The 25,750-nt window shown below is 44.5% G+C and overlaps 2 protein-coding genes across 2 annotated transcripts; one reads left to right on the top strand and one right to left on the bottom strand.

Annotated features, from left to right (window-relative positions):
- Positions 1-1,362: 1,362 nt before the first annotated feature.
- LOC124702879 (otolith matrix protein OMM-64-like) lies at positions 1,363-15,683 on the top strand. The gene is made up of 3 exons (XM_047235054.1): positions 1,363-1,854; positions 1,947-2,134; positions 14,483-15,683. Exons 1-3 carry the CDS (start codon positions 1,407-1,409, stop codon positions 15,173-15,175), a joined length of 1,329 nt encoding a protein of 442 aa, XP_047091010.1. The 5' UTR covers positions 1,363-1,406; the 3' UTR covers positions 15,176-15,683.
- Positions 15,684-16,704: 1,021 nt separating this feature from the next.
- LOC124698825 (phytosulfokines 4-like) lies at positions 16,705-17,442 on the bottom strand. The gene is made up of 2 exons (XM_047231241.1): positions 17,214-17,442; positions 16,705-17,107 (listed from the first exon to the last, which is right to left on the bottom strand). Exons 1-2 carry the CDS (start codon positions 17,349-17,351, stop codon positions 16,940-16,942), a joined length of 306 nt encoding a protein of 101 aa, XP_047087197.1. The 5' UTR covers positions 17,352-17,442; the 3' UTR covers positions 16,705-16,939.
- Between the last annotated feature and the right edge of the window lie 8,308 nt (positions 17,443-25,750).

Below are 25,750 nucleotides of genomic sequence, written 5' to 3'. Positions count from 1 at the left end.
CGCGGGGACGCACCGCAAAAGCGGACGGCCGCGGCGTCCGGAACGACGCAAACCCGGCCCAAATCTGGGCTAGGTTGGCCGCGGATGGCACGCGCCGTCCGCTCGCGTCCGCGTGCTGGTCGCCTCGTCTCCCTTGGGCCCACCTGTCGGTGACCGGGGAGTCTATTAAATGGGGATTGGAGGGGATCCGGCCCTCCACTCCGATCCCCACTCCACTCCCCGAGCAAAAACCGCCGCCATGGCCCCGAAGCGACGGTTCGCTTCCGGAGCGAACGACGACGAGGCCGGCGGCGGTCGGCGTCGGCCGCCGGCGCTGCGACCATCGTGCGGAACCCGAGGCGGCCTCCACATCGGAGAGGCCGCCCGCCGCGGCGCGGCATTGCCGCAACCGCCGCCGCTGCTGCTGGCCGCCGCCGCTGCTGCTCGAGCCCAAGCCCGAGTCCTCGGAGGAGGACCCGGACCTCCGTGCCGCCCTCATCGTCTCGGCGGCGGAGGAGGAGGCGAAATGGCCGCAACTCCATGCGGCCATTCGCACCTCCGAAATGGAGGAGGCGGCGCGGCGGGAGGTGGAGGACGCGGAGGGCCGGGCGCTCTACGACCGAGGCCCTCCGGGCGCGACGGGAGGAGGAGGAGGAGACGGCGCGGCGGGAGGAGGCCGGGCGCCGCGCCGCCGGCGGCAGCGCCGCCAGGAGGAGAGGTGCGCGCCGCCGGAGGAGTCGGCGCCCGAGGAGGCCGGGCGGCGCCGCCGGCGGGAGAGGCGGCGGCGCCTCCAGGGCGGCGCGGGTGGCTCCGGACCCCACTCGCCGTGGGAGGAGGCCCTGTGGTCTCCTCGGCCGGAGTCCCCGGCGCGGTCGAGCCACGACGGTGCCTCGCCGCCGGGGACCTCGACGACGTCGCCGACGACGCCCACTGGGGCTAGGCGGCGCACCGGCGGCCACCGCGCCGCCGACCAAACCCTAGAGGGTTTTTTATTTTCTGTTTATATTTTAGTTTAAATTTAAAAGCCCATATAGGGGCTTCTTTTGTTAGTTTTATTTGCCCAAAATAGGGCTATGTACTAAATTTGCCCAAAATAGGGCATATGTTTAATCAAATATCGTTTAAATTTGCCCTTTTAAATTTGTTTTCGTGTTTCTCCAATTTGCGATGCGTCCGCGCGTTGGGCGCAGCGCGCGATCCAAACAGACACGCGGACGCGGGCCGCTGTCCGCGTGTCCGGGCGGCGACCCAAACGGCCCAAAACGGACGGCCCAGCGCGTCCGTTTGGGTCGCGCGGTTGGAGATGCCCTTAGGCATTAGCAGAAGGGCTCACCGGACAGCGACGAGACAGCGCACGGCAACGTCGGCACCCCCTACTCCTCCGCTAAGTCACCGCACTCCCACAGCGACTGCCACCGTCGCCGGCAATGTCTTGGTTCGCGCGTTCCATCGCCAACACCCTCCTCTCCGACGGCGAAGACCCCCGCCCCTCTGCTTCATACTCCCCGGGCTCACCCCCTCGCGGCGTCCGCGAGGACCTCTCGGAGCTCACCGACGCCCTCGCCAACCGGTTCCAGGGCATCGCCTCCTTCCTCGCGGCGCCCACTCCTGGGGGCAGCGACGGCTCACGCCGCGCTCCAAACCCGGCCGAGATCGCGGGCCGCTTCCGCGCGGGGCTCGCGCGGCTCCCGGGCCGCCAGACCGTCGCGGATCTCGCCAAGATCGCCTCCTCTCTACTGCCCCCGGAAGAAGACTGGAGTGGGACGGAGGCCGCCGGGGTTACGGAGGACGTGGTCGTCTTCGCGCGGGACGCCGCCATGCGGCCCGAGCTCTGGCTCGACTTCCCCTTTCTCCCCGACGACGCGGACTCGGACGGTTCGTGCGTTCAATTGCCTCCCTTCGTCTTCGTGAACACCTCTTGAATCGTAACTGATTTTTGATTCTCCCGTGTTGGCTTTCGAGTGCAGATTTTGACATGACTGATGCGCAGCAAGACCACGCGCTGGCCGTCGAGAGCGTGGCGCCGGAGCTGGCGGATCTGAGAATCGAGCTCTCCCCCGGCCACATCAGCGAGGGCTGCTTCTGGAAGATATACTTTGTGCTGCTGCATCCCAAGCTCACAAAGGAGGCGGTCGACCTTCTTTCTACTCCACAGGTCATTTCCGTTGATATAATGCTTTAATTGGGGTGACAAGGGCTTATATGATTTTTATTCTCCAACACGCATCTAAATGCGCATCATTTTGCATTAGAAGGAGCAAGTCACACAGGAAAAACAACCAAAAGAAAATGTTCACTAGATTGTAGATGCATTTGTGTTGACGATTTGCACCCTTTATTTCCTTAGATGTTCTATTTAGAAGTTGACTGTTAGTCAATCTCACACTGCTCCCATATCAAATGTCGAGTCTGTTACTACACAGCTTTTGGCAACTGTAAAATGTGATTGTCTAATCTCTCAAACTCTACTCACGTGCTTGCGATGGAACTTCTCCTCTTTTTAGAGCTACACTTATTAATGTACCAAAGCTTACTGGTCAATGCTTCAACAAATGCATGCTCCTGCATTCCTTCTTCGTCTGAATCCTGTTAAAACTAAAACTAATGCATTATTTTTCTGCTATTGCAATGTTATAGAAAATGAATTATGTACCTCTGATCTGACTAAATTCTTTGATAATATTGTAGTGTTTTCTCCATAACTCAAATGCCTCCACTCAGATTTTGTTTCAGTATGATATCAAGAATATTTACTGGGCAAATCTTCTTTAAGACTGTTTGGAGTTGGGGCACAATCAATAACGCATATTAGTTTTATTTACTTTACATGTTCCATTCAGTCTTTATCCTTAGATTTTTTTTAATAATCAAATAATTTTCTCTCTAAGAAGTGAGCCTAGCTCACTTGGTTAGGGAAGTGGACGTACAACCCAGCCACCCAGGTTCAAGTCCCCAGAGATGCGAATTTGGGTTCTTATTATTTAAAAACAAAATCACTGTAGGGGCTTCCCCTACCGTATTCCTTCAAAAAAAAAAAATTTCTCTATCCAAATATTCAGTAGACTTAGTTTATAATTCCCAGATATCGATTTTCATGGAACTTCTACATTCCCTCAAAATAGGCTTGTAGTTTGAAGCTTAATTTAGCTAGAGTGATGAATTGCAATAGTATTTGTGTAGCGATTCAACCCGGTACGGGTTGAATCTCTGTGATTATTTGTGCTAGTCCCTGGATCAATCGCTAGCACACACAGTTTAAGATGTAATACCAAGAAACAAAGGTCTTTATTACATCGCATGATCCAGATATTACATAATAATTACAAGTTGCATAGCACAAGGCTAGCTCAATATCAGAGTTTACAACGAAACATATCAACATGGAGCCCTTCATCTTCATGTGCCACAGGCGAGCATGTCGAGTATAGACTCGTAACCCTAACCATCGAACCTCACTCGTTCATCGGAATATCTGCAACATAAAACGTTGCAGCCACGCAGGGTCAATACATTTGGAATTGTATTGGCGAGTATCACTAGAGATTTATAACAAACCTATCAAGTACATTTTCGAGTTGAGGGTTCAAATTTTTATTTTATTTTGCACAAAGCAATCATAGTATCGTCCTAGTTTTATCTCAACAACTTTAATCTCCGAACTCCTTTAGTGCACATGTGAGTAGGCCAAGCTCAGGACCCCTACCATGCTAATCTCCTTTTCTTCATTGCACATGTCGATAAGTCGGGCTCAATACCCTTACCATGCTAATCTCCACTCCATTAGTGTACATGTCGATAAGTCGGGCTCAAAACCCTTACCATGCCACCACCGGTGTACATGTCGGTAAGTCCGGCTCAACACCCTTACCATGCCACTCACCACCGAGTGAACATGTCGATAAGTCCGGCTCAACGCCCTTACCATGCCACCCTCCCATCACTAGTGTACATGTCAGTAAGTCAGGCTTTCTGCCCTTACCATGCCACTCGACCTATACATGTCAGTAAGTCCGGCTCAAAGCCCTTACCATGTCGGTCGACCTACAACCTTCTCAAGTACTATTCATATCCGCCCCAATTCATCCAATAATTGTTTTGTCAACTCAAAATTAACCTTTCAACTAATACATACACATGACAAGATATTCCACTCACTTATAAAGTAAGCATAAGCAATCAAACATAGGTTGACTACAAATGAATCCAATCATAAAAACATATGGCTATCCTAAGTCGGGTTTCATAGCAATAGCACACAATCCATCAATAACAATCCTACACATGTATTTGTACTAAAATCCTGCTGCACATATAGAAAAACAATAGATCTGTTATGATCAAAAGTTCAACTTGCCTTATTTGTTGTTGTAGCTCGCACTCTTCGCAATCACACGAATAACAATCTGGACAATCTAACGATGGCAAACAATTCACAATCAATAATCAGCGCAATACAAACAGAGCAAACATAGTGTGTACATGTTCTGAAAACGAAAATTAAATCAAAAAGAAACTTTATAAACATTTTCTACATTCAATTAGGATTTTAAATAGGCTTTTAACACAACAGCACCTTTCAGTATATTATAATTAAATAATTCTTTTGTAGACATACGACTCGGATAGATAATTCCATTTATTTGCATTTACAATTGGAATCAACTTAAAGGGATTTATAGAGTTTAAGTTATGTCGAAACTACTCAAGTTATCATATTTAGACTTGAATACTTGCAAATAGTTCTATAAGTTTTAGGCACCGATATTAATGGATATGGGACATCAATAAGTTCCATTGCAAGAGGAATCATTTGATTTAAATTTGCAGAATTTAAACCATGCGAGAAAATACTCAAACTTACGTATTTAAATTTGAATATTCGAAAACAATTTAAAAGTCAAATTTTATTGCACCACTGTGTTCTCCTCATTTTTGTGAGTTCAACGACATATTATTTGTTAGAATCCGAGTTTCCAAACATTATTTATGAATTTTGCAAGATTAAACATGTCGCGGTTAAATTTTGATGTTGTACGAAAAGTTGTCCGGAAAAGTTTATCGGATGGAAAATCTCTCTACAGGAAAGTCGTAGAGAATTTAATTATAAACTCAATGCAAGAAGAATCATCTAAAACCGAGTTATGAATGATTTGATATAGAATTTTAAAGTTAAAGATCAGCTAGCACATACGCGATAACACGGAATCCAATTGATCGTGCGCGTGAACCGGTTAAGTTAACCGAGTCTAACATGGACCAGCTAGTACCATTCCGTGAAGAATCGATTGATTCTCACAGCACACGTGCGTGGAAAGATAATAAAAAGCGAGACACGCGGTATGGCATGATAGGTTAAAGTTGGTTTAATAAAAATTAAAACTGATCTAATGTTGACCATGCATGTGAGATAGACGGAGGGAGATGATGGCCGCATACCACGTCGGGGCAAAGTAGACCATGATAGTGGCGGACTGGTTCGTGGACGATGGTGTTGCTCCGGCTAGCTAGCTTGCTTTTGGCTCCGAGTGGTTGACGACGTCGGCGTCCGTAGCGGTCTTCCGAGATGGAGAAGCGGAGACAATCTTCGATTAACGCCGCGGTGACACTAGTATGCTTGGCGTCGTCCGTTGTTTTTCCGAACATCATCTACGGGAGGATGGAGGTCGCGAACTCCGGCGAAACTCCGGCGACGAATTGCGGACGTTCACGTGCGCTACGAGAGGGTGAAAAATAGTTGAGAAGATGAGGTACTCGCAGGATAAAAATCTTGGAACAAAAAGGAGGAGCATGGCCGGTCGGATTCGACGGCGACATCAATCTCGGAGCTTCAAGTCGACGACGGCGGTGAGCTCGAAATCCGGCAGCTCGGGGGCGTATTAGCTAGGGTTTGTGTGAGTTTTCGGTGGAGGGTCTCGTGGAGTATTTATCGACGAATTTTCGTGGGTGAGGAGCGAGAAATTCGAGTGGAAATCGGAGATTTTCCTGGGCTGTTTAAAACGCGTACGCGTGCGGAGGAAATCCCGTCCAAGGTAGATGATGAATATGGGCTCCACTGCCGGACAAAAGGAAAGATAAAGAAAACAATGAAAGGAATTGGAGCAACGTTGGTTCCTGGCGCTTGCTAGGCTGGCTCGACCGCGCGGCCTCGCGCGCGATCACGTGTAGCTCCGGCTTGGCCGGCTCATTGAGTTGGCCTGGCCGGTTTATTTTTTTTTCCTTTTCCTTTTCTTTTCTTGTATCTTTTGTATAAATCGATTTAGGCCACTAAATTAACTTAAATAAACTTTGAAAATTTTGCAATCTGTTCCGTATGATTTTGGGACACTAAGGATTACTCTTTTAGTCCAAAACAAAAATACGGAGATATATTTTTATGCATTTGGCTCGATGGCATATTAGGAAAACCAGAAATATACTTTGGATTTTATGAAATCGAGGTAATTAAAATAGTTCCCAAACCCGAAAGCTTTCGCAAGTTTTATTTCAACATGGATCTTGATATTGAAGTCGAAACGACTCAAATAACTTTATAAAACTAAAATTGGTGAAAACCAATTACAAAAATATTATTATGCATATAGCACTTTATATGATTACTTGGGCATTGATATTTCAAAATAAGATTTGGGCCTTTTGTCTCAAAATAAAATCATATATGATTTCAAAAACATAAAATAGAAATAGGTTTGGTTTGGAAATGCTTTGAAACATATCTTTGTGAATTTTTTTTATTTTGGGAATGGCTTTTAAATAAAACTCAAAAAGTTTTAATTTCTTGTAAAATTTCAACACAGACAAACAATTGAATCAACTAAATTTATGTTTTACATTCAAAATTTGGAAAATTTTGGGATGTTACAGACTACCACCCTTAAAAGGAATCTCGTCCTCGAGATTCGAGAGAGGCTGAAGGAAAGATGGGTTTGCGATATGTTTGGGTGGGCTACCACCCTTAAAAGAAACTTTTGCAGCCAGTCTTATGTCTTGGGTTCAGGCTGAGTTTATCTTGGGTATGACTTGGCACATCCTATGATATGAATTGACACTAGGTCATCTTTGGGAAACATCTATGGCTTCTAAGTTAATATCTAATATGTTGCTGTTTATTCACATATAGTGAACAACATATCTCTTTAAAGTGATTTGAGTAGGCTTTTCCTCATGGTTAGGCTTCTAATCCCTATGGGCTGGTGGTTGAACTACTTTTGACATTGATGGGTCACTCTTTGAGTCAATCGGAAGACCAAGATGAGAGGACTTCCCGACATCCTTCATCCTCTTACTTGTTAGTGTCATCGACAGTATTCCACTATCTTCATCTTGTAGTTGGATGTTCATTCTCATTGTAGTCCTACGCTTGGCAGCACTTGCCTACTATAAGGGTATAATATTTTTCCACCCTAGGGTTTAGGCTTATCATCGACATCTCTTTTATAGGTATATCTCTCTAGATTCGCAAAGTCAACGTTACGAAAGCGAATAATAAGAGTAGTAGGAATGGTGATCAATCCATCCTGCACCCAGATCATTACTCCGTATTTGATTTATTGAATCTCGTATTCTAGCACTTGGTCAACCTCACAAGTTTGATAAAAAATCCATCGAGAATTGAATCAATATTTCAGTTCCCATTTAGTTAATTGTTTTGAAAATATTTCTATCGATCCTTAACTAGGGTTTTGCGTATCTCACACTCTATGCTTCTTCATCTTGATAGGGAACATCAAGGTTGGATTTGTAAAGGTGTCTTCATGATGATTTGTCAGAAAAACATGTGTTGGTTTGGGTATAGATGAGAATAGATATAAAGGTTCTAAAGAAGATTCCTACCCAAACACATCAGATCAAGGCAAATTGTCTTACAAACAACATCTAACAAGCATTCATCACATCAAGCATATCAGTTCAAACACAAACAAAATATAGTATGGTCATACCACGGGTCAGTATGATCATATCGTTGGTCTTATAAGCTAAAATTATTGGAGGTCTCTTCTATTTCTACATTCAATGCTTCAACCTCTTCTACTTCGTTATGGTGTATCTTTTGGGTTGTCAAGTATGCATTGAAGTATTCTCCAAATTCTTCGTTGGTCTTCCATGAAGTTGCATCATGCTTGAGTCGAGTAATAACATATGAAGCATCGATCTTCACACTTAAGAGACATGGTCATCATCGGTCCTTCCTTGATAGATTTCAAGTGTTAGGCCATCTAAGGTAAAAGGAAATTATTTTGAAGGTGAAGTAGATGAGAATACAAGAAGTTCAAAATGCAAGATCTTTTTAATAAAAATTGGACTAGATAAATTTTTCATCCTAAAGTCTTCCTATTACTATTCCAAACCTAGGGTCACGAACCTACAGTCAACACAATGCTCTGATACCATCTGTAGCGATTCAACCCGGTACGGGTTGAATCTCTGTGATTATTTGTGCTAGTCCCTGGATCAATCGCTAGCACACACAGTTTAAGATGTAATACCAAGAAACAAAGGTCTTTATTACATCGCATGATCCGGATATTACATAATAATTACAAGTTGCATAGCACAAGGCTAGCTCAATATCGAGTTTACAACGAAACATATCGGCATGGAGCCCTTCATCTTCATGTGCCACGAGCGAGCATGTCGAGTATAGACTCGTAACCCTAACCATCGAACCTCACTCGTTCATCGGAATATACGCAACATAAAACGTTGCAGCCACGCAGGGTCAATACATTTGGAATTGTATTGGCGAGTATCACTAGAGATTTATAACAAACCTATCAAGTACATTTTCGAGTTGAGGGTTCAAACTTTTATTTTATTTTGCACAAAGCAATCATAGTATCGTCCTAGTTTTATCTCAACAACTTTAATCTCCGAACTCCTTTAGTGCACATGTGAGTAGGCCAAGCTCAGGACCCCTACCATGCTAATCTCCTTTTCTTCATTGCACATGTCAGTAAGTCAGGCTCAATACCCTTACCATGCTAATCTCCACTCCATTAGTGTACATGTCAGTAAGTCAGGCTCAAAACCCTTACCATGCCACCACCAGTGTACATGTCAGTAAGTCTGGCTCAACACCCTTACCATGCCACTCACCACCAGTGAACATGTCAGTAAGTCCGGCTCAACGCCCTTACCATGCCACCCTCCCATCACTAGTGTACATGTCAGTAAGTCAGGCTTTCTGCCCTTACCATGCCACTCGACCTATACATGTCAGTAAGTCCGGCTCAAAGCCCTTACCATGTCGGTCGACCTACAACCTTCTCAAGTACTATTCATATCCGCCCCAATTCATCCAATAATTGTTTTGTCAACTCAAAATTAACCTTTCAACTAATACATACACATGACAAGATATTCCACTCACTTATAAAGTAAGCATAAGCAATCAAACATAGGTTGACTACAAATGAATCCAATCATAAAAACATATGGCTATCCTAAGCCGGGTTTCATAGCAATAGCACACAATCCATCAATAACAATCCTACACATGTATTTGTACTAAAATCCTGCTGCACATATAGAAAAACAATAGATCTGTTATGATCAAAAGTTCAACTTGCCTTATTTGTTGTTGTAGCTCGCACTCTTCGCAATCACACGAATAACAATCCGGACAATCTAACGATGGCAAACAATTCACAATCAATAATCAGCGCAATACAAACAGAGCAAACATAGTGTGTACATGTTCTGAAAACGAAAATTAAATCAAAAAGAAACTTTATAAACATTTTCTACATTCAATTAGGATTTTAAATAGGCTTTTAACACAACAGCACCTTTCAGTATATTATAATTAAATAATTCTTTTGTAGACATACGACTCGGATAGATAATTCCATTTATTTGCATTTACAATTGGAATCAACTTAAAGGGATTTATAGAGTTTAAGTTATGTCGAAACTACTCAAGTTATCATATTTAGACTTGAATACTTGCAAATAGTTCTATAAGTTTTAGGCACTGATATTAATGGATATGGGACATCAATAAGTTCCATTGCAAGAGGAATCATTTGATTTAAATTTGCAGAATTTAAACCATGCAGAAAATACTCAAACTTACGTATTTAAATTTGAATATTCGAAAACAATTTAAAAGTCAAATTTTATTGCACCACTGTGTTCTCCTCATTTTTGTGAGTTCAACGACATATTATTTGTTAGAATCCGAGTTTCCAAACATTATTTATGAATTTTACAAGATTAAACATGTCGCGGTTAAATTTTGATGTTGTACGAAAAGTTGTCCAGAAAAGTTTATCGGATGGAAAATCTCTCTACAGGAAAGTCGTAGAGAATTTAATTATAAACTCAATGCAAGAAGAATCATCTAAAACCGAGTTATGAATGATTTGATATAGAATTTTAAAGTTAAAGATCAGCTAGCACATACGCGATAACACGGAATCCAATTGATCGTGCGCGTGAACCGGTTAAGTTAACCAGTCTAACATGGACCAGCTAGTACCATTCTGTGAAGAATCGATTGATTCTCACAGCACCTGCGCGTGGAAAGATAATAAAAAGCGAGACACGCGGTATGGCATGATAGGTTAAAGTTGGTTTAATAAAAATTAAAACTGATCTAATGTTGACCATGCATGTGAGATAGACGGAGGGAGATGATGGCCGCATACCACGTCGGGGCAAAGTAGACCATGATAGTGGCGGACTGGTTCGTGGACGATGGTGTTGCTCCGGCTAGCTAGCTTGCTTTTGGCTCCGGTGGTTGACGACGTCGGCGTACGTAGCGGTCTTCCGAGATGGAGAAGCGGAGACAATCTTCCGATTAACGCCGCGGTGACACTAGTATGCTTGGCGTCGTCCGTTGTTTTTCCGAACATCATCTACGGGAGGATGGAGGTCGCGAACTCCGGCGAAACTCCGGCGACGAATTGCGGACGTTCACGTGCGCTACGAGAGGGTGAAAAATAGTTGAGAAGATGAGGTACTCGCAGGATAAAAATCTTGGAACAAAAAGGAGGAGCATGGCCGGTCGGATTCGACGGCGACATCAATCTCGGAGCTTCAAGTCGACGACGGCGGTGAGCTCGAAATCCGGCAGCTCGGGGGCGTATTAGCTAGGGTTTGTGTGAGTTTTCGGTGGAGGGTCTCGTGGAGTATTTATCGACGAATTTTCGTGGGTGAGGAGCGAGAAATTCGAGTGGAAATCGGAGATTTTCCTGGGCTGTTTAAAACGCGTACGCGTGCAGGAGGAAATCCCGTCCAAGGTAGATGATGAATATGGGCTCCACCTGCCAGACAAAAGGAAAGATAAAGAAAACAATGAAAGGAATTGGAGCAACGTTGGTTCCTGGCGCTTGCTAGGCTGGCTCGACCGCGCGGCCTCGCGCGCGATCACGTGTAGCTCTGGCTTGGCTGGCTCATTGAGTTGGCCTGGCCGGTTTATTTTTTTTTTCCTTTTCCTTTTCTTTTCTTGTATCTTTTGTATAAATCGATTTAGGCCACTAAATTAACTTAAATAAACTTTGAAAATTTTGCAATCTGTTCTGTATGATTTTGGGACACTAAGGATTACTCTTTTAGTCCAAAACAAAAATACAGAGATATATTTTTATGCATTTGGCCTGATGGCATATTAGGAAAACCAGAAATATACTTTGGATTTTATGAAATCAGGTAATTAAAATAGTTCCCAAACCTGAAAGCTTTCGCAAGTTTTATTTCAACATGGATCTTGATATTGAAGTCGAAACGACTCAAATAACTTTATAAAACTAAAATTGGTGAAAACCAATTACAAAAATATTATTATGCATATAGCACTTTATATGATTACTTGGGCATTGATATTTCAAAATAAGATTTGGGCCTTTTGTCTCAAAATAAAATCATATATGATTTCAAAAACATAAAATAGAAATAGGTTTGGTTTGGAAATGCTTTGAAACATATCTTTGTGAATTTTTTTTATTTTGGGAATGGCTTTTAAATAAAACTCAAAAAGTTTTAATTTCTTGTAAAATTTCAACACAGACAAACAATTGAATCAACTAAATTTATGTTTTACATTCAAAATTTGGAAAATTTTGGGATGTTACAATTTGCCACTTTATTGTAACAAGTTTATTGAGTGCCTAGCATAAATTGTAGGTATTTTTACAATGGTCCATTTCTCTGTTCCATGTAAAATGGGAAGATGCATTCATCTGCTCTCTACTTGTTTTGCTCATTAAATGGTACAGGGTACTTTTTATTGCAACCTTTTATTTTTCTTCTTTGCGATATTTTTAATGGCTTCGCAGTATTGGACTAATATCTATACCTAATAATAAAGGAGCTAAGGTTTCTGCCAAAATTTTCGTCCAACTTTTTTTAGGACCGTTTTGCCCTCCCACCAAATCACATAATACTGTTGTACCATGGTACCGGTTCAGTTTTGCGCCTGTTGCTACTATCCCGGTCCACCCGACCGCCCGTTCCTCCTCGCCACGCGCGCGAGAGAAGATGGTCAGAACAGTCCACCAGACCGCCCCTTCCTGCTCGCCACGCGCTGGGCTTTTACAATGGGCACTTAATGAACCGATCGCTCGCGTTGGGCTTTGTCGTCCGTCCCCGGTTGCGCTAGCGCTAGGCCAGGTAGCTATGTTGGTGGGCCTGGTGTGTATCAATGAGCTGCAAGCCCCTCGTCCCGTCCAAAGGTAGTTACACACGCCTGCATATTTTCGAGTACTTGATAGTCCCACCTCGTTTCATTAATACGAGTTCGGCCAGTTTATATACTTCAACTTCTCAGAAATCAACAAGCCGCCTCAGATTTGATTAGAAAGAAATTAACCCCATGGGGTGAGGACGGTGAGAGATTGAAAAAAAAGCACCAGGAAGCAGGTGCGGAAAGATCTGCCTCGAAATTGCTGATCCCGCCAGCCTCGATTTCCCCGGAACCGACATGTGTGGGGAGGTGCCTTGCGTTGCCGGACGCCGAACTGATCTTGCTTCCTGGAGGCGGGGGAGGATAGGAAGAGATGGAGTTCCTGGGGCGGAAGGAGAGGCAGCGCAGCACTTCTCTCCTGCCTGCCCCCCACCTAGAGATATCGATAAGAGATACTAAGAGATAAGAGAGAGAAGAGAGCAGCTGCGGCCCATGGAAAAAACTAAGAGGACCCAGGATGGATGGTTCCCTACTGGGCTTGAGCGCGACCGCCAGCTGAAAGCTGATCAACACGGCAAAAAATAAGTGAAGTTGATCAAGCGTGGTTTTTTTCTTTATCATTGCTCAGAGGGACATATGCCACGAAGCTTGATCGATTCAGAACATGGTGCTATTGCAGATCCATGAACTGTAATGTTTTGATGACTTAGCACTTTCATTTCTATTTTGTAGGGCTTTTAATAATGCTTTAATAAAATGTTGCCCGTATTGATTGATGCAAAGCCTAGGACTTCCCCTTTTCAAAATTATAGTGAAAATGACAGAATGTTTGTGTGTTGTCAGTTTGCCATAGAACTGCAAAACGACGTACAAAATTAAGGGGTACCCACTATTTGGATTTGGTCGACTCAGGGAGCACACTATTATATGTTTCAAATTGATATTACGTGATTTTCACTATTATACACGATATAAAAAAATAGATCAATCAAAAGCTACATGCTATTTCGATTTGATCGACGCACGAAAACTTATAAAATGAGATAATTTAATTTCATGTGACACCGTTGCAACACACGGGTTTTGTGCTAGTAAACTATAAAGTGAATCAAGAGAAATGTTGGACACCGAAGGTGCACGACTAGCCATCAAGTGCCACTTTTTGGTTCGTAGGAATCTCATAGGATTATTTGGAGGATTTCAATCCTTAGGAATTTTTCCTACGTAGGTAGTTTGAGTCGCAGGATTTTAACCCCTAAGGATCCTTTGCACTCTATTTTGGAGGAAAATTTCCAGCCACTCAAACCTTTTAGCACAATTCCTATGTTTTTATGTGGCTTCAAACATTCTTTGATCCAAATTCATGTAGTTTCGTAGAAGGATTCAAGAGGACATGCCACTCCAATCCCGTGTTTTCCTATTACTGCGCTTTGAGAATCCTGCGAATCAAAGTGGCCTAATATTGTGTCACTAGGAGCCTGCTTGGTTTTCTGCCAATGTGGCAAGCCAAATTTGGCTAATTGCTTGGTTTTGCTCTGAAATTTGCCAGTGCTATAAAGTTGGTAGCAAACTAAACAAGCTCTATAAGTGTTAGAACATTATGTTTTCATAACGAGACTGAGTACTGTCTAAGGCATAAGTGTAGTTTAGGGTATTTTAGCGCACATAACTGATGGCCACCGCTTAACTTGCTCATGATGCTGTGTACCTCCTACTCTTAGGAGGTTTGTAACAAAAACTCTACCTCTTAAGTTAAATGAAAATCTCTTCGCGTTTTCTCGAGAAAAAACAAACTTGTTCATGATGGCACAGTAGAGAATTTATATGACTACATTGTTTGGTGCCAAACTTCTAATATCCCATTTTCTTGACTTGGCACAGGTTTTAGAAGCTAGAGAGCAGTTGTCACAAAATTTCCAATATCAGACAAAGCTTGAGAGCAATGAAGACACAGTAGCTCCGACTATCAGCAATGCAGATGGTACTGTTGCTACGCCTGTAGAGGTGGTCCCCTCATTAAAAGATCAAGATGCCTCTGCGAGGGCCACATCTTTTGGCAACGTAGATTATGGTATTCTTGAAACAATCCATCTCGACGATGCACCATCAAAAGATATAATCGGTGATGCTGGGGCTGTTTCTTCAGATAACATCAGCAGCAGTGTGTGTGTACAACTTGTGCCCGTATTAAGAGATGCCACTGAGTTATCACAATCCGAGATAGAAGAAAGCATTCATGCTTTATCTAAAGAAGATGCGACTGAGTTCGCACAATCTAGGATTGAAGAAAGCACACCTGACTTCACCGCAGAAGATGCTGAAGCAGATGAGGAGACTGTGACATTAGTAGACAGTTTTCCATCTAAAGAAGATCAACGGAAACAGCCAGTAAGTGACCTCTGGGAGGGATCAAGAGTTATCATTCAGAAGGCTGATAAGGATGACACCGACGATGATGGGGATGAATGGTTGGAGGAGGACACTGGTGGTTCCGGAAGCACACCTATTCAAATAGCAGACGACGATGAGGACGTATCTTTCAGTGATCTGGAGGAAGATGATGATGCGGCATGACATCAATGGTAAACCTTGGCTTCGTGCATCTGGTTCAATCCCACATGTATACACATGAGCTTGGGCCATGTCTACTGTATGGCCTCATGGTTCTGCTGTCATCAGCTGCTGCTGCTGCGGCAGAATTGCTCCCCTTGTGCTGTCTCTTTGGCTGGTAGATGCCAAAAATCGATTTTCACAATCCAAGTCTCAACTTTACCATGTGGTGCCAGTGACTGTTGTACAGTGTGTAGAGACTTGTGCATTTCGGATCTGGAACAACTCTCTGATCCATGGATGCTCAATCATGTATTCTTCAACAGTGATGATGAGGCTCTACCTGTATTATATTTTTCATTGGAAAGGAAAGCAATTGCACATATATCACATGTATAGGCTCAAACCCCTACCAGACGTCTTTGCGGACCCAAAATTTGGTGTATATGAGAACGACATGGAGTTTGGTAAACTATGGCAAATCATGGGCCATATCGTCCTGCAGAATTCATCATCTTTTCCTTGTTCTGTATCTGACAAATTGTTTGTCAAAGCATGACTACCATGAAGTTTGGTAAAAATTTGGCAAAGCATGGACCAATTGTCCTGCAGAATTCAGCATATTTTCCTTGTTCTGTATCTGACAGAATTGTTTGGCTGTGGCTGGTACCTTTGGCCGGCGCGGTTTGATCCGTAGTTTAACACAGGGTACCCATCTGGATGCGCCCAAACCAGTGATCAAGATGAAATCAAGAAATAAGAGAATTCAGGTGAGCCCCGGGCTTGAGCTGGATTCTACCCCGCTGGCCATTCACGTGGCAACAAGTCAGCTACTGGTACCATGAACATGATACATAGGACAAACTGGTCACATGCTTGTCGTGCTGCAGCCTAGCTCCCTCCATTTTTAAGCCATCTTGGCTAGTTGTTTTCGAGTTGTGTTGTTGGCAGCATTAGGTTGGTGCGTACGTGGTGTCAAAGCTAGCTTGTGAGTCATGACATCAGTCCAAGTGCCTCCTCCATTATTGCCACCCTCAAGTCTTGATAGGTCAAGATTGCGTCTTTGACTCTCTGGTTGACGCTCACCAGTCACTTGTGCGTCGTGTACAGGCCAATACCGTGTGGCCACGTCTGCATTCTTACAACGCCGAGGACATGGCGAGAAATGTAGGAAGACGGTGTCAAAGCAAATCATGCTCGGAGTTGGAGGCTATGATTGAAAACGTGTAAACTCAGTTGTGCTGCCTGGCCCTGTGCTTACACGGTACGCTGCCGTGCCTAACCCTGTTAGCACCATCAGCCCTGCCAACGGGAGCAATCCTTGGTTATGGGTGGTTTTACAAGCTTTAGGTACACATGACTACATGAGGTCATGAGCTTCTATCGGTCAGCGAGAGGGACATGTCAGTTTGATCTCGAAAGTTCAACAAATAATGCATGCCGATACAGGCATAGGGACCAACATATTATTGTTCAGGATTACCTACAAGATCCTTTCCTGTGTTCTTACTCAAGCCAACACACTCACTTGACCAGCATAGACGACAAACAACTCAACAAAATTGCTCACCAGCTTATACGGAGTACATATATACAACTGACTGCGTGCACCAATTCACACAAAACTGGCGTCATATATATTGCTGATGAAAGATATGCCTTTGAAACAGCCTCAAGTTTCATTGATCAGACACGCGCACAAGCTGATTTCAGTCACTACTAGCTACTAGGCGAAGAACATGAGAACACATCACCCACAGGCCACACACGCGGAATCGCCGGCTGCCGTCAGTTGTGCTTTCCTCCCTGAGTGTAGATGTAGTCGGTGTGCGCCACCAGCGTCCTCCTCATCAAGCACTCCTCGTCTCCTTCTCCCTCTCCGGCGCTCCCGCCGCAGCGCTCATCCTCTGCCGCCGCGGTGGAGAAGCTCGCGGCCCCCTCGTCGCCGGCGCCCACCTGCGTTTGTGGAGCACGTAGCTTCCAAATTAATTCTGCAGGCATCCGCGATCGACCGATCTCTCCTGTGTTGTTTCACACACACGCTCATAACGCGAGTACGTACCTCTGCCGGCAGGTTTCTTACGGCTGCTGTCACTCTCGCTGAGTGGGACAAGGAGAGGAGGAGGAAGAGGAGTAGAGACTGCAGCAGTAGAGAGGTGCACGGGCTACGGGGTGATGGCGCCATGGTCATAGCTCGCATGTAGGCCGTAGCTGCTCTGCAGATAGAGAGAGAGACGAAGAGAGTGGTTGTATGTTGGTTGGATTAATTTATGGGGGACGTTGGTTTGGAGTTGAGGCGTTGGGAGGGAGGAGGAGGAGGCAGATCAGGGTTGTCTTGAATAATAGTGGGTAGTATCATGAAGTAGTATTATAGTCTTGCTATATTTAATGTTTTTTAGAATCTCAATGCAAACTTATGTACAAGATTTGTTTAGCATTAATTTTTCTCATTGTTTGCGCTATGATACAGTATCTACCTATGTTACTCTAACCTCCTCTCTCCTCCTTAATTAGCTGCCATATCAGCATTTTTGTGGGACCAATATGCATGATACTAGCTATGATACTAGCACTATGGCTAGCCTAAATGTAGCTTGGTTGACGTTCCTGTGGGCTTATTCAATGATATTTCTTTTTTTTCAACCTCTGAAATATTCAGATACCTATTGCTCTGACTTTTCACACGGTACCTACACATGGAAATTGTTTTTGAACGGTAGTTACACCTTTTTCTTTTCTTTTTCGAAACAGAGGTGAAACCTCGGTGCATTAAGATGATGCGCAGAACCGTTTTACATATTATATTTACCATAGGCTTACAGAGAAAAAACAGAGATCAACCTCATGCTACCTCACTCACGATAGATGTCACAACACCCGCAAGGCTGTAACCTTGATGAAGGGGGTGGCCATGTCGGGACTATCATCCTAATGTAGGCACATAATCATAAAATTGAAGGCCTTACCAAACCGCCCAACAGCGAGCCGGGAACACAAAACGCTCTAGCAGACCCCCAACGCACACCTTTGCACGCTCTCTAGAAGTCACCACCAACCCATCTTCAGGACATGGATCAAAGTAATGTCATTGTTAGGTCTGCCGTCGACACCACCACGATGCCAGACCGCACGTCAATCATCACACGCCCGTCACTGATACCTCGCCGTGCCAAACAACCGAGACTTGCCGATGTCGATGCAGTAGATGCAACACCGCTCCTCCTCTAGGCGAAACACCTCCACTGGTCTTTTTGTTCGATGCACGACTCCATTGATGATGCCCCCAAGGGGGCAACGACATATGAGTGTCCCCACCATCCAATCCACAGATCGATGGTTTCCCTAGAGGTAGCAGAAGGAGCTTGGAGCTTCACCTCAATGATGTCTTCTGGAACGTACAAGACGTCACCATCATCGGCTCCTTTCGCTATCTCCAGTCGCAACATGTACATCAGAACGACCACCCTCCAATGGCTAGATCGGTCCATATTTGACCCGAGACACATCGCCATCAGAGCTCATCCAAGGGCTGCGGCACTGAAACCTCCACCTGTGCCCACAAACGGCCTATAGTTGACCATGAGAATCAACCTCGCCGAGGCAAGGAAGAATGCAACGCCTCCATAGCAAATCGGCTCCTCCCCTATCACACTCATTGGCTGAGCAGACGCCAACACACCTTGCCGTCGAACTTCCACGAGTAGCATGCCTCAACACCAACGAGAAACTTCGGGAGAGCTCCTTCAGTAGCCGGCGCCACGTCGAGCTATCGCACACCACTGCATCAGCTCGTAAGAAGCACCCTCCGTCGCCAGCTACCTTGCCCGTCAGCTGTAGCCAACAACAGCGAGGGGGAGGAGGACGGGAGTTGGGCAACCTAACCAACTCTCTAATCTCCAGTGACCGCGGTAAACAATCAATTGGGCAATCAATTTTTTTATTCAGTTAGCCACGCTAGATTTTACTTCTAAGGATACGTACAATGGGGTGATATCAGCCTTCCCTTAGGGATGCCACGTCAAATTTTTTCTTAGTTAGAGGAGAGAGAATGAAGAGAGAGAAGATTGTCTTCCCTTAGCTAAGGGATCATCTCTTAGAAAATAAGGGAAGACTATTTTCTCCATTGTATCACATATGTCTTCGCTTAGACACAAATTTTCTACTAAAATTTAATTATTAATATTAATTGCTAGAGATGGATGTAAGAGATAATGCATTATATAACTTATATCTAATGTCTTCTCTAGCTGATGTGGCGGGGTAAGGGAAGACATGCCTTTCCTACCATTATACATGCCCTAAGATAACTCCAAAGTTTTTAGCAATCAAAGAAGTTGGATCAGAAGAAGAAGCCAGCTTAAGGACGTGTTTTTTTGCATTTATGGCCTGGACCTAGATAGAATTAGGTAAGATGAAAATATATTGGAAAGTTTTAAATTAAACCAATTTAGCTCCGTTGTCCAGAATAAGGAAAAAACCTTCCGAATTAAACTCAGTTTTTAAATGAGAATTTCTCTTTGTTCAGTAATATCTTAGAGCAACAATGGCGGAGGATTTGTTTCCGGGCGTTTCTACACGGTGCCCGGGCACCGGTTTGCTCTACGCGGTGCCCCACCCCGATTAGGAAACAAAGACTTCCGACAGCCTGGACATGCCATACTAGGAAACCAAAAGCGGAAACCCCATTTGTCCTACACCCCTTCTTTTTTATTCATTTTCATCTCCAACAGCCGCAACCTCCATTTCTTTTAAAACAGCAGCAACCTCCATTTCTTTTAGAACCTCAAAAAATACAACCACACAAAGCAAAACTTCACCCAATTTATAAAAAAAAATTAAATCCCTCACAGAAACAACACATACTAGCGAGTTTTTGTAATCTAAAACTATGATGTAAAATTACAACGATGGATGTAGAAATATTATAAAACTTACAGGCAGAGGCACCAACACTGGGATCACAAATATACTAGTTTTTTACACCTTGATCCATTCGACATCCTAGATGTAGAAAATGATTAAAAAATACATTCAAATGCATACAATTTCATATAATTGGGAGAAAATACACGTTAAGCCTTTCATCTGGATTTAAAAATAGATAGATAGCTCATCCAGTTTCAAAATTATAGCTAAATTTGGGGCAAAACACTACTACTGTTACATCCGTCCATACATTTGGATGTAGAAACAACAGGTTTCTTATCGATTCCATCTCTTAGCAAAGTTGTGCATCAATGGTCATCACGCAAAGATCACACCATCAGCATGATGAAGCGAAATCTCACCTGTGTTAATTGGTCGAGTGGAGGAGCAACTCGAATGACGCAGCCCAGTGCACCAAGTAGTTGTGCTCGGAAACGGGAAAACAAACCACCCTCCTGCACCACGGAAGCACGCCTCTCTTCGCCGTTGTGGTAGGATGAGGAATTAGCCGCTCCATCACCAGATCCTCCTCCACTGCAACCGTGCCTCCCCTTCTACGCCACCGTCGCATCCACTAACACCACCACCTCCATGGAAATCCGTCGCCTTCCGCCTTAAATGTCGTGTGATGCCCTCCACCCGCACCACTACTATCAGTCCAGTATGGACTCTGCTCTTCGCTTCGCGAGCATGGAGGACGTGTGATTCCCCATCACCCCACACCACCACTAACTCCATGGCCACCGCCCTTTGCGTTGGGAGCACCGGCAACGTTCGATTTCCCCTCCCAAATGCATGCATAATAGATGTAGAATTTGGTGATGAAGCATCAGGATCAGCCCTTCCCCACCAAATCCAAAGAAACAATGCAGGGTTCTTCATCTGTACAAAGAAATTGCAGGAAAAATCATACCAAATGTATGTGTAATTATCTACGATTCGAAGTATAGTTGGCATCAGACAACCATGTTGGCCTGCATGTAAAATTGACGTTTTTGGTGCATACCACAAACATACAGAAAACTCATAGGAACAAAACCATTCATATTCAGAAAGGATGAGGATGCACGTAAGAAAATTCCAGGAAATACATGCATGACCATGCGGATGTAGATTTGCCAGGATGCATGTAGAAAAAAAATCAGGGAAATTCCAGGTTGGATGTGGATTGTCATATAACATGTACTTTCATAGCATGAAGAATAGAATCTAGAACCATATCATGGAGAATGTCTCTGTTTCTTGCGAAACAACGACAATACCACAAAAGGATAACCTGAAACCTGTAGCAGATATACAAAACCAATTGGGTCTTCAAAGTGTAGACCACCTAGGGGAGTGATCTTGTAAACATGAAGTAGTTGCTGCTACTTTCTTGCAGTAATACATGAAGTCGTGCAAACTGTATAAAATATCAAAAGGTAATGTTTGTCTACTACGAACATAATAAATGCATCCCATATGAACATTTTAATAATGAAAATGCATCCTGCCAATGAAACACTAGTGTCTAATCTCTCCAAAGCTTACATGAATAAAACAAAATACCTCCTATGGTGATTATAAGACATCCACCATTTAATAATGAAAACACATCCCGCTGAATCAAAAGAAAAGTTCATGAAATAAACACTATTGTCTAAAATGACCAAAACTTCAATAAAATAAAAAAATACACCCCATACGCTGGAAAAATACTAATTCAATCAGATTAGGATGTACGTATTGTCCAGATTTACAACCTGTGGGTTTGCAAAACTATCCCAGTACTTGCTTCTGGTTAAACAAAAACACACAAGTCTACCAAAAATACATCATGTGAGCGCACAAATGCAAAGGCCAGATACCTAGGATGTATATATTAAAGGAAAAAATACATCCTGCTATATTTAAAATTAACTAATAGTCAGTGCACAGATGTAATAAATCCTAGCTATTATCAGAAGCTAACATAGCATACGTGTATGTAAGAAAATGGCTTGCATAATTTTTTTTACCACCAAATCTAGTTTAGGGGTCAAAAAATACATCACAAAATCAGCTGACGAGCACTACAAAAGCCTGTGTTGCTGCAAGTAGTTCTAGTGCTAGTAGAATGCAAGACTGTGAATCTCAAGTATTGGGAGCTGGCTAGTTACCATGCCGATAGGAGGCAGTTGAGCAGCGTCATGCTGTATGACACACCACAGAGGTCCTCTGTCAATTTCCTCTTGACGATCCTCGAGAAGGTGACCCTGCAACGGAATACAGCCCATCCGGAATTTCTCACCGGTCAGAAGAAACAATGGAGAAGGGCAGGAAAATGCGGTAGCGTTTCATAGAGGACAGAATTGGAAGCTTAAAAAATAATAATGATAATGGACTGCGGCCACATCATATGCACATATAATTGCAGTGTTCCCAGTTCACACACCATATGTACATATTATTATATCACTGTCGGCCCAGCCAAATATTATATCACCCTAAGCATTGGAAGTGTAAATACAATCCTAATCATCCTACCGTTAAATACAAGATGACATAAGATGTGCCCGCCTATATGTCTAAATGACCTTACTCTGCTTTTCCTTTGCTTCTTTCTGGTAGCTGAATGCGATTTGGTGCAAGTATGCTCACAGTTTTACTTCGCAGAAGTAACCTACTATTTGTTACATCCAAAATCTTTGGGAAGACCTACTAATCAACATCCTAGATGTAGAAAGAAAAAAACATCATCCACCGCTACAAATTTTAAATTTTCCACGAATTGTTGAACACTTCCATGTAAATGCCCAAGTTGGTCAGGTAAAAAGGAGAGGTTCAAGCAGCTGAACCGGGAACATCTACCAGCATCCAACCGGCAAAAATATACATGCTAAAACAGAGATACAGACCATGAAGAAACCACCATGACCACCACCGTACCTGCGCTCATAAATATACATCCTATAGTGTTGACCACCACTAGCTCATCCATGGAGAATGACAACGATGGAGAGCTACAAACTGCTGCGAGTAAACCTGCTAGAACACTAGTTTAGTGCTAAAAAATCAACGGATAATTCGCCACGCATCTTCCAAAGTTAGTTGGGGCTGTGTCTCCGCAACTAGAATCAAACGCGAATAAACTCCTAAGCAACTAAAATCAAACGGGCGTCGACCCTAAATTACCACCGCGGAAAAGCAACAACCGGATGGGGAAAAGCTTGAGATTGAAGCACTCACCATCTCCAAAAAAGCGAAATAAGTACGCCACAGTCTGGACGCAACACCACGCCGCCGATGCCCCCTCGCCGACGCCTCCAAGCTCGCCCAGCCCAACTCGAATGCGTCGAATTACATGGCCCCATTGAACGCGTCGATCCACGCGTCCGCGACGGCGAGGCTGCTCCACGGACCCCACCCACTAGGAGGAACGCCCTAGTTCCCGACGGCTTCACGGCGGTCCGCTCGCCGCCGATGAGGTTGATTTAGTGGGGGGATTGACGAAGGGTTGAGAGGAAGTGGGTGCGGGTGAAGAGTAGAAGGGTTGAGGACGGAGTTGACTTTGAACAGGGAACGGGGAAGAGGTAGTTGCCTTTTTTTTTCCTCCCTTCGTCCGAGCCACTCGATTGCGATCCAACGACTTGGAGGGGAGAGCACCCTGTAAGACTAGAGCGTGCCCAGGCAATAATTAGAAATTGGGTTTGTTTCCGCCCGTGCCAGAGAACCACGCGGGGGACACGGGTTCACAAGTTCCGTACCTCATGGAATGTAACCACGAAATTCTGAAATTAGTTCAGACCGTCTGCTATTTGGACATCTACAATGTCGTGAAAGAAGGTGTCACTAGCTACATTCTCCTCACGATCAACGTATCTCATGTAGAGTACCAAATAACGGAAATGGTGAATGGAACCTGGGTGTGCGCGCACCCATTTACTTAAAGTTCAAAAAAATACTATTTAAAAGTTTCAAAAAAATGTGAAGTAAATTTTTGCATGTATATATTATGTTGATACTTACTCGTGTGTGTTTTCACGGAGAAATACCATTGTGTGTGACCTACAGAAAAATGACAAAATGCAAATTCCTATTCATGTGAATAGTACAAATTCCTATTCACTATTCTCATTTGGACATTTTGTCATTTTTATGCAGGCCACACATAATGGTATTTTTTCGTGAAAAACTCACACGAGTAAGTATCAACATAATATGTACATGCAAAATTTTACTTCACATTTTTTTTGAAACTTTTAAATAGCATTTTTTAAACTTTTCGTAAATGGGTGCGCGCGCACCCAGGTTCCATTTGTCCGGGTCCACCAAATAAGGCCTAATGAATTTTTTTTTCCGACATTCATCTTTTTCTGTATGCATTTTCTGATGGTTGGTTCATATATTCGCACAGATTTAGTGCATAAACATGTAAAAATGTTCCAACAAAGGTTTAAATGCTACCTATCCTTCTGAAATCGTTGAAGAAATTCATATGTTTGGATGAACTGAAAAATGTGCAGTCTTTGATCGAAATTTAATTTGCTTCTCGCAGTTCGCTAGTTCTTATGCTCTGGAAATTTTGCTTAGGGCATCTCCAGCGGGGCGACGTATTTCGGACGTTAAAACTTGCGTCGGTCCAAATGGTCGAAATCGACCGCGCGTCTGTTCCGTCGGGGTGGCTCCAGCGGCACGACGCATACTTTTTTCCTTTTGATAAAAGCTATAATTACATTAATAAAAAACTTAAAAAGACTTGAAAAAGGCCATAAGGTCTGCTAAAACCTAGCTATTGGCTACTGCTTGTCGTCGGTGACGCGGTCGATGAACTCCGGCGTCGGCCATGGAAGATGGTATGTCGGCGGTGGAGGAGGAAGGGCAGGCTGCGGCAACTGCGGCCAGGCCGTCGTCGGCGCAGGAGGTTGTGGTGAAGATGGCCACGGATCCCAGGCCATTGAAGGAGCAGCAGTCGGCGCGTGGTCGTTGGAACGCGTCGGCGTGGCCGGAGGAGTCGCCGGCCTCCCCTGCGCGAGTGTCGACTCACGAAGCTGGATGGCGAGTCCGTCCCACATAGCGAGCTCGTTGAGCTCGTCGAGCTCGCTATTGGCCAGTGCCATGGCAATGGCCTCCTCCTTGCTAATGTTCGGCGGTTGGGTCTCCGGATCCCACACCGGGCCGTCGTCGTCGTGGTCGTTGTCTGCGCGCTCCGCCTTCTCGTCCTCATCCTTGCCCGCATCCTCGTCCTCGTCATCATTCTCCTCTTCTTCCGCGGCGATCTCGTGGTCGAAGTAGTCGAGGTCGCCGAGGTATCCAGCTCGGCGGCGCGCGTCGAACTCCCACGTCCCGAACGAGATCCAGTTGTAGGAGTTCAGCGCGTACGCCGGTTCTTCTCGGAGATCGGCCGAGAAGATCGCTCGGCGGCGGCGCACCTTGTCACGGCGCTCTTGGCCCTCGCGTAGCATGGGGGATCGGCACGCGGCTGGAGTTGAGGTACCGGCCTCCTCCAGGTAGGTTTGCGTCCGGCCATGGCACCGACCGGTTTTCCTCCGAGAGGCGGCGCGCGAACTCGGTGCGGGCGTACCGCCCGACCCGCGGTTTCTTACCGGACCGCGAGTCGCTAGCCTCGTGGTCGTTCTTCGTCTTGCGGAACGGCCAACATTTCTTCCCCATGGCGTCGGTCGGGTGGATAGGGTGGACTCTGGCAATGATGTA

Source organism: Lolium rigidum, chromosome 3, assembly GCF_022539505.1.
Source record: "Lolium rigidum isolate FL_2022 chromosome 3, APGP_CSIRO_Lrig_0.1, whole genome shotgun sequence".
Classification (NCBI taxonomy): Eukaryota; Viridiplantae; Streptophyta; class Magnoliopsida; order Poales; family Poaceae; genus Lolium; species Lolium rigidum.
This window is presented reverse-complemented; position numbering and strand designations above follow the sequence as displayed.